This window comes from Saccopteryx bilineata, chromosome 5, assembly GCF_036850765.1.
Source record: "Saccopteryx bilineata isolate mSacBil1 chromosome 5, mSacBil1_pri_phased_curated, whole genome shotgun sequence".
NCBI lineage: Eukaryota > Metazoa > Chordata > Mammalia > Chiroptera > Emballonuridae > Saccopteryx > Saccopteryx bilineata.
In genome coordinates this window covers 14,046,040-14,055,581 of record NC_089494.1, presented here as the reverse complement: position 1 = coordinate 14,055,581, position 9,542 = coordinate 14,046,040, and the positions used below count along the sequence as shown (strand labels likewise).

General features: G+C 47.8%; 1 protein-coding gene across 1 annotated transcript; it reads left to right on the top strand.

Moving 5' to 3' along the window:
• The first annotated feature begins 4,964 nt into the window (after positions 1-4,964).
• Positions 4,965-6,438, top strand: KCNE4 (potassium voltage-gated channel subfamily E regulatory subunit 4). The gene is made up of 2 exons (XM_066280372.1): positions 4,965-5,095; positions 5,655-6,438. The coding sequence occupies exon 2, from the start codon at positions 5,681-5,683 to the stop codon at positions 6,191-6,193; it is 513 nt and encodes a 170-aa protein (XP_066136469.1). The 5' UTR covers positions 4,965-5,095; positions 5,655-5,680; the 3' UTR covers positions 6,194-6,438.
• The last annotated feature ends 3,104 nt before the right edge of the window (positions 6,439-9,542 follow it).

Sequence of the window (9,542 nt, the reverse complement as noted above, 5' to 3'; positions counted from 1 at the left end):
CGACCCTACTCCAGGCACTTCCTTTGGACGTGGGAAAAACACCTCCTCCCTCAGCCCCTGGATGCCATCTTAGGCAGGAACGAGCCCGTATCTCAGGTCTGTGTGTTTCCTCGGTGTGGTTTCCATCTGGCCTATTGGAAACACTTCAGTGTCAAGAGTAGGATAATAAATAAACTTTTTCCTGACAAACGTGGGGAGCATGGGCTTCCCTAACTCAGCAACCTCTCTCCAGAGCTGGGGCTGGACTCACTCTCTCACCCTTAGATTCTTCCCGGTGTGGGTATGACCTCAGTCCTCTGTGCCCAGCAGGTTGTAGGCCGCAGGGAGCATGTAGCCGCTCTCTCTCCTCACCCTAGTAGAGCTCCAGTGCAGAATGCTGCGCCTGAAACACTCAGTCCTTAGAGGAGACCACACTGTACAGCAGTTAGACCTGAACACCCTGGGCTCAAAGTCTCAGATCTGGGTTCTGATGCCAGCTTGGCCACATAAGAGCTGGGTGACCTAAGGCAGGCTACTCCAACCACTCTGTGCCTCAGTTTCCTTATCTGCATAATAGGGATGATAATAGAGGCTACCACACAGGAATTTAAGAAAGATTACATAAGTTAAACTGTATAAAGTGTTTACAATAGTACCTGAGACACTTTCATTGTCATGTGAATATTTGTTAAATAAATACCAGGTAGAAAAAAAATGTTTGAATAATATATAACGAAGGTCAGTTGATGACAACTTTACCAGGCACTCTTTAATTTCAGAAGTTCGGGACCCTTCCGTTCTCATCAATTGTGGGTGGTGTCCAAGCAGAACCTGCCCACAGTTACACCCCCCTGGGACATACAATAGCTGGTGTTCTAGGAAGGTCTGCGGATCTTACCAAGCACTATAATACACCCAGTCCTGTTCTATTTCCAGTGCGAGGAATGCTGATGAGGAAGGCTGACTCAGGGTATTAGAAGGGATGAGCACAGCAAGAGTTCCCAGACACAACTTTTCAGAAAGGGCTTCTGGGAAAACAAAATCAAAGGTGAGCCGGATGGTGTCATTTCACAATGCTCTGCCAGCCCCACAGCCTGGGTCTCCCACGTCTTGTTTTGCTCTGATCCTTCCTGTCTATTCAGGGAAGGGCTATCCTCATGGATGATGAGATATGCTGAGTATCTGGAGACAATGAATTATCCTACTCTTGACATGCCCGAGGGGCTAAAACCGAAACACAGGGAGATTATGCAACCCGGCCGGTCACGTAGCCCTGGTGGGGCCAGGCTGGGTCAGCCCTCCAGACTCCCGACTTACGTTTAATCTGATGAGACTCACCACCATGCTGTTATCCCAGCACAGGCTTTGTTTAGTCACAGAAGCAGCTAACATAATTTGAGAAGTGTGTGGCCAGGGAATCCTGGGTCATCTGGTGAAAAATGACATTACCAGGAAATTATAACACTCAAAATTCTGGTGAAAGTTGAGAGTCAAGATCAAGAAGGGGGAACAAAAAAGCCCAAACAAAACAGGACCATCAATCAGCTGTGTACGTAAACGAAAGGGACATTGGTTTACTGTGGAAAATCTGCGCGGGGGACAAAGGTATCCCTACTTCACTTACGCTTTCTAGGACATACGGAGGCTGGTGTGGCCTCCAAGATTTAAGATACCATGTATTCAGAGGGAAAAATTTGTAATTACATGTTTGCATGTATGTTTGAGTAACTGGCCATCTAAGAATGCACTTTAAAGAAATAGTTTTATAAAGACTCAAATGAATTTGAAAAAATAACCATCTTTTATTTCCTACTCTTTCCCAGTTTGCTGGTTCCTGTTGAGCGAGACAAAAGATGGTGGAAAAAATTCGCGTCCGGACTTGTACAGACCTGGGTTCAAATCCTTACTCTGCTTCTAACAGCACAACCTTGAGCAACTTGTTTAACCTCTCTGACCTCCAGTCTCTGTCTATGGATTGGTTACAATACCAACCTCACAAGATTGAAGTAAGCACAGTCTCTACAAAGCCCCGGTACATGAAAGACACTCAGTTAGGTCTGGACCTCAGCATATCTTAGACTCATTCAGAATTCCAGTTCAAAATGGATTTTTCAAAAGCGTGACATTGATACAAGGATAGAGAGACAGGTCAACAGAACAGAGTAACAAGCTCAGAAATAGATCTGTACATGCATGGTTAATTGATTTTGCAAAGGTTTTAAGGGTATTCAGTGGGACAAGGACAGTCTTTTCAACAAATGATGCTGGAACAATTGGACGTACACATGCAACAAATAAGTGAACCTTGATCTGGGCTTTGCATCAGATAAAAAAATAATTTAATCTGTGTTATAAGCCTAATTGTATAAGCTAAAGCTCCAAAACTTCTGGGAGAAAAATAGGATAAAATCTTTGTGATCTTGGGTTAGATAAAAATGTCTCAGGATACCAAAAGCTCAAACTATAACCATTTTTGATAAGTTGGATTTACTTAGTAGTAAGAAATATTTGCTCTTCAAAAGACACTATGAAGAAAATGGAAATGCAAGCCACAGAATAGGACAGAGTACCTGTAAAATGCATTGAGTTCTTCAACACTGCTGCCTCCTAAAACTGGGTCACAAAGTCCATGTAATTAATCACTCTTGTGTACCCCCGCCCTCTCTCCCGCAGAATGCACTCTCTAGAAACTTCCTCCTCCTTCACTATTTATGCTATTGTTCATGGCCATACTTCTCATCATACTGTTTGTTATGAACGAGGGCCGGAGAGAAGATTGAGTTGTGTGTTATGACAATGCAGGCTCCTCACCTTCAATTCCATTCCTGGCAAAGGAGAACGGAACAACAATGAAACATCTGGAGACAGACACATGCCCATCAGGAAGCAACCTGCAGCCCTTGGTGGCAACTGGACACTCTCAGCAATGACAGCAGAAAGCACGGATTGATGGCAGTACGTGCCGCACTGCACCCTTTCATTTCACCGTAGCAGAAACATCCATGCACGAGCCTGCATGGGGTTACCCTGCAGGCAGTCACTGGAGTTTCATTTGGTTGTTCCTTCCCTTATACCTGCAAGGGATTCCGTCCTTCCTATGTCTCTGAAGTGTTTTGTCTTTTGGACTTCATTCCAGGTTCATCCATGTCTTGTCTTGGTTTTCTGGTCTTGGGACTGTTGGCTCAATTTAAGGGATATATCTTGTTTGAAAACTCAGCCCCTATTTGACTTCCTGGTACCAAGCTTTGTACTCCTTGCTCCTTACGTCTGGTAACCCCTTCCCCCACCTCTCTCTGCTTCTTCTAGGCCTTCATTTGCAGTGTTTGACCATCCCTAGGGGAGTATGAATTGCCTATGTCCCAAGGTACATAATCAACAATATTGGGATCAATAATGAGCAGGCACCATGCTCATAGGTCCATCTTTCCTGGTGTCTTTGACAAAGCGCTGTATGCACAGCTAACGACGGAAGTCTTCAGTCATCCTTAAGATGACTATAGATCGGAAAAGTCGCATCTACTTTTACCAAGATAGCCATGGAACTTTTTAAGTGTTAATAGAACTGTGGGGATGTCATTATTGGTGAGCAAAGTTCCAGTGTATGGGTGGTCTTGCTGTTCGATTGTCAATAGTTGATACCTCTAAGCCAGCTGGGGACTTATGGGTGAGCACGGCCCAAACCATAAGGCAAGTGGACCAGTGGGGACCACAGCAGTACGTGCTCACCATCCCATTCCTTGCACAGGTATTCTAAAAGAATTCAGGCCAGGTGCTCACCCAGGTGGGTTCATGTAGCAGCATAGAAAATCCCAGTGACTGGGCCACCTATGTTCCAGGTGGGGCAGAGGGACGTCACCATGCTTCCCACTGATATTTAATTTAACAATAGCCGAACCATGAGAGATCCTTTCTCTAGAGCTGATTCCCCAAGATTGTCTGAGTGCGGTTTATAGGCCAGAGGCGACTGGGGGCAGAGCCATCCTCCAGCGTACTTCAACTTAGAGTGAGATGCTCTCAGAACAAACATCCGGGGAGTACATGGACCGACACCAACGTCTTCGATTTCTTTTCGGGTTTTGATTGCAGCAACCCTTTTCACACAGGTGTCTATATAAGTTTTAAACGCTTGACCTGTGCTCAGCTGCTCACCGGAAGGATTCCTGCCCCTCCTGGGACCTGCCAGAGAGGCCAGAGCCCAGTGAAAAGTCCCCATGTGACCCTGAGAAGAGCAGTTGTGCCCATCGAGTTGGAGTGAAACCGACCACAGCCTCTTGCTCAGTAATTCGTTTCCACTTCACACAGACTACTGAGAAGAATCTAAAAGACATATATATATTTTTAATTCCAAGAAAACAGATGAATGAGCTTGATGCAGAAGACAGGTAGAATCTCTCTGTGTTTTCGTAGGGCTAACCTGCACCAGTCCTATGGTGCAGAATAAATCTCAGACTGATCAAGCTGACAGGTCACACTGTTCGTAGCATGCTATGTGTCGAAGCACTCCCCACCCAGCCCCAAGGTCTGACAACAGAACAGACCAAGAATCAGAGGTGTGGCAAGGTTCAGTGAAGATTTCTGAAATTTGCCTGGTTAGTGGAGGAATGGAAACTTAAGCCCTAGTTTCTTGACAGTGAATCCCACACTTGCTTCCAACTATCTTTTCTCCATATAATGGTCTTTGTCTCTGGAAACCTGCAGACGGGATCACGGCTGTTCCCTGAGGGGTAGATGAAACGGGAACTTTCAGTGAGAGTGGACCTGGGGGTGCCGCTTCTCACACACCCTCTTCTCCTCTCCTGACTTGTTTGCATGGCCACCTGAGAACTCTGGCCGCCAGCGGAGCAGTGGGGGCCTCCGCTCCGTCCTGGTCTCTCTCTTTCCGCAGCTGCTGAGTTCAGGGAGTGGAGCTGCAGCGCCCTGAGTTCACTGTTCACTCTGCCACGACCGGCCCCTGTTGTAAATCTTCCTCCCAGGACACGTGACGATGCATTTCTTGACTATATATCCCACTGCAGCGGGCCGAGCTGTCAGAGCGCTGAGCCCCGCACGGAGGAGGGACGCTCTTGGACTTGGCTCTTGAGGAATTCAGGACTTGGGACGGATTTGTCAGCCTTTGGTAAGTTAGCGATGCTTTCTTGGCTTCAGAAACATTTCAAAGGAGGCTATTTCTAGCAAATTGTAGATGAAGTTTTCCCTTCCTTCTTTCCTGTCTTTCTTTCTTTCTTTTGTTGTTGTTATTCTAAGGAAACTTTGGTTTGAATTAAAAATAGTTTTAAGTTGGAGAAGCAGCAACGTATAAACTTTTTTCTGCTCAGTTAAAAACAGCTTCCCAGTGATCACAACGTAATCTGTTTTTCTCTCTGCTCCCTTGTCTTGTATTGATTATTTCCTTTGCTTTTTAAAATTGTAAAAGCAATGCTTTTGACGCGCTCACTGTATGGACTGCAAATATGATGGAGGTGTATGGACTAAAAAATGAAAGTCCTTCTTATACTCTCCCCACCCCCTACCTCTCCTGCACACCAACCCCTGTGAGCTGTTTGGTGGGACCTCTGACCCCTGTTCTTCATGCGTTTAAAGCTGTTTGGATGTTGCCATCCCACAAGCCTCTTGCTCAGGCTCCTGTGTGGAGCACGGCCCCGGGGGAGAACCCTAACCTGCCTGTTTCCCCCCAGAGCCTGGCTGTGTGCGCAGCGCTCCGATGCTGAAGATGGAGCTCCTGAACAGCACGCACCCCGGCACCGTGGTCCCCAGCAGCCCCCTGGAGTCCCACGTCCCCAGCGGCGGCAGCGGCAGCGGGAACGAATACTTCTACATTCTGGTGGTCATGTCCTTCTACGGCATTTTCTTGATTGGAATCATGCTGGGCTACATGAAATCCAAGAGGCGCGAGAAGAAGTCCAACCTCCTGCTGCTGTACAAGGATGAGGAGCGGCTGTGGGGGGAGGCCATGAAGCCCCTGCCCGTGGTGTCGGGCCTGCGGTCGGTGCAGGTGCCCATGGTGCTGAGCGTGCTGCAGGAGAGCGTGGCGCCCGCCCTGTCCTGCACCCTCTGCTCCATGGAAGGGGACAGCGTGAGCTCCGAGTCCTCCTCGCCCGACGTGCACCTCGCCATCCAGGAGGAGAGGGCGGACGACGAGCTGGGGGAGACGTCGGAGACGCCCCTGAACGAAAGCAGCGAGGGGTCCTCGGAGAACATCCATCAGAATTCCTAGCACCCCCAGGGCGCCTGGAGGTGGCTCCATCAGCCAGCGCCCTTAGACAGAGGAAGGACACTTTTCGTGTCTGGTTTCATTTCTGCAGCGCAGCTGCCACTTTGAAGGGCCCCTCGGCAAGCTCCTGAGTGGGGGTGGGGGAGGGGGCCCGCTCTGCTGAGCCGGCAGCCCCCGGAGGCCGCCCTGCGCCCGTGCTGTGAACCTGCCCCCGCAGCAGCTCTGAGGACCTGCAGTGTGTACTTTTACTTCGGGGCCTGGGGCTCGGGGTGGGGGTGGGGGTGGGGGGCTCTCGTTTTCTCACTGGATGCCCGGCGTAGCTCCTGCAGCCTCTGCCCACTCCCAGGGCTGCCAAATGCCCAGGACATGCTGGGGGACTAGTTTTGATTTGCTAATTTACCTAGAACTTGGTCCATGCAGACCTGACTGGCTGTAAGGCCCTCTGCTGTGTGCCTGTGGCATTAGTTCCTTACAGTACTTCTTTTGGAGATCTTGTGGGCTGAGAGGTGGAAATTTAATGGAGAACTTTCCACGAGAGAAAGCTGGAGATCTGAACCAGGCCCATTTTCACACCAGAAGGATAAATAGTGCAACCTTCAAACTTGTTAACATTGGCTGCCATGATACGACATGACCTTCTCTCTAACTTATGACCTTGAACTCTGACCTGGGACCATGCAGCATGTCATGCTGGCATGAGGTTTAGTTTTATTTTTCTTTGGTTGGGAGGCCTTCTCCAGCCTCTAACCTGCACTCCTAATGGCCACGCAGGGGACACTTCCTGATCCCTCCAGAATGGGCCCTGGGGCGGTGGGTGTGTGTGTGAACAAAGCCACCCGTTAGCTCTGCTGCTGCTTGTTGCCCAGCAAGTTTCCTGAGCTGGGCAAGGACACAATGTGGGCCTCTGTGATAACGGCCTTTCGTCACGTAGCCGTGACCTGGAAGGGCACACTCCAGGCCGAAATTGCACAAAGCTGGTGTCCAAGTTCTGTTTCCTGATCCTGCGCCCTGACGCTGATTTGCTGGGTGGTCCTGGGCATGTCACCAAGAGGCTTACTGCCTTCATGAGACTCCCGATGATGTGCGTCCCCAGGGGGCTGGGAGGATGTCTTTAGATTTGAAGACTCTGATAAATCCTGCAGGGCCTGGTGTGAGGAAGCTTGGACACGCTAGTTCCCCCTTGGCCAGTGAGTCTGATCTGCTCACTTAAAGGAACAGTTGGAGACTAGGAACACGAGCAACTGGGCAATTCAGGGCGAACCACCACCTCGTCCAGGCTGCCGGTGTTCCCAGCCGGGCACCAGAGGCACAGGCCAGGTTTTACTCTGCAGGGTCTCTGGGTGCTGGCATGTGGACACCCCAGCTAAGGGGGTGACAAACCCCAAAGAAAACACTCAGGAACGCTTGTCGATGTCTCCACGGATTCCTGCGGTCGGCAGCTTTGCAGCCCTTGAACACAAGGAGGGAGCAAAACACACAAAAATTCAAATTTAATTCTAGTAAAAACAGAAAACTTAAAGAACACTGTACTCTCCCCCGACTGGAGACAGCAGTAACTACTGTTCCCATGGAAGGGTTAACAGAGTAGGCGCTGGTTTATCAGCTCGCCTTAACACAGCGCTAGAGGAAATCGGAGGGAAAGGGGCCTCTCTTCACTTTAAAATTCAGAGTGTGGATTGACTCCAAAGGGGGCTGTTTAAGGTGAAAGAAGCCAAGTTAAGTTGGCCCCTTGCCTGGAATCACTTGAATTCTGAAACTTTATAGCAACGGACATGTGCGTGGTCACATTTTCCATTGCTTCATCCTGAAGTTTGGTGCACATCTAGCTGCACCCATTAAAAAGTGATGTATATACTTCCTTCTTATTCTATTAAGTTGTATAAAGTTTTCCTCTTGTATTTAACAGTTTGCCATTTTCACAATATATATATATATTTTTTAATTTAAATAAACAAACACATTTCCCTGAGGAAGTTCTGAGTTCTTTCTTTGATTCTGCGATATAGTTCCTAGCTTCTAAGACATCCCAGACACATTTTCCCAGCTGTCTCTGCATCCGGGTCCTTTCCCAAGTTAGAGTTCCATGAATATATATTTTATTTCTGCCTGAATCATGGACTGAACAAAGCTGGGCTTTTCCATCTTGTGATATGCTTTTCAATGAATGACACACAAGTTGCAGATGATCTTATATCAATTTCTCTTTTTAAATTCAGTGGGCATCGGGGGCCTTTGAACGTGCAACTGCTACAAAGGTGTTGCTCCAAATTTGGTTGTGAGAAAATGTTTGATTTGCATGTTGGTTTGGCAGACGTTACTCACACGTGGTCACAGCAGCACAGACTGTTGTATATACAGCAACACAAACTTAGGAAAATACCAGAGCACTAAGTCAGGGCGTAGGGACGGCCTCCTCCTTTCTATCCCAGTCACTTGTGCAGGAAGACTGACTTTCTAAACTCCTCCCACTTGGTTCGGCTGTTAACTCTGGCCCACAGTCCTCATGATTTTATTTACACAGTGAGAAGTGCTAATGAAAAGTGACCCAGGCCAGTGATCCATTTTGAATCAAGCAGTTGAAACAAAACATCCTTACTTAAATATTTCCCTTGGTCCTGTGAGCTTGGCTTCTCTGTTTCAAGGAAATGTTTCCATTAGGTAGACAAGTAACTGTCTCCCCAAAAGATGGAGCTGGTGAAGGGACAGGGAAACCCAGGCCCTTCCAAAACCCACCAAGGGTCTTCTTCCATCGGTTGATGCTTTCGCAATGTAAGATGAGAAGATTATTTTAAAAGACAAGAAAGCCCTCCCACCTACTGCAGATGAATGCCATTCTTGGTAAGGAAATAGTTAAGGAAAACATTTTTTACCATGGGCGGAAGAAGAGGGAATTCTAAACTCTAATTGTCCTAAAAATATGCAGAGTACACTATGTCGTTTTAATGGAGTATTTGTTTTCTTTAAAAAAAAAAAAAAAAAAACCCAGAAAACTTCTAAGCAGAACCTAAGGCCCAAGGGGTTTAATCTGTGTGGATTTACTCATGCATGTGAAAAACAGCAAAGGGAATTTGGCTCCGTGCACCTAGGATATTAGAAACATATTGTAAAGCACTTAAATGTTAGGGATGAGGTAAATGGATGGTCCATGCTGTTCTAATTACACCTTTGTACGTCAAAGGCAGGCAGGGATGCTGTAGAGAAAAAGATTTCTTTCACGGACAGAACCATGGGATCAAAACTACCGGGAAAGGCTGAAGTCGGGCCAAGGAATGAGAGCTCTTGGCTGGCGGCTCCGGTGGGGGAGCAGACCCCGCAGTACATTTGAGAGCTGCAATTGGAGGGTTTTGTGGTT

Coding starts and splice junctions, on each gene's coding strand:
- KCNE4 (XM_066280372.1), top strand. CDS start 5,681: ATGCTGAAGATGGAGCTCCTGAACAGCACGCACCCCGGCACCGTGGTC.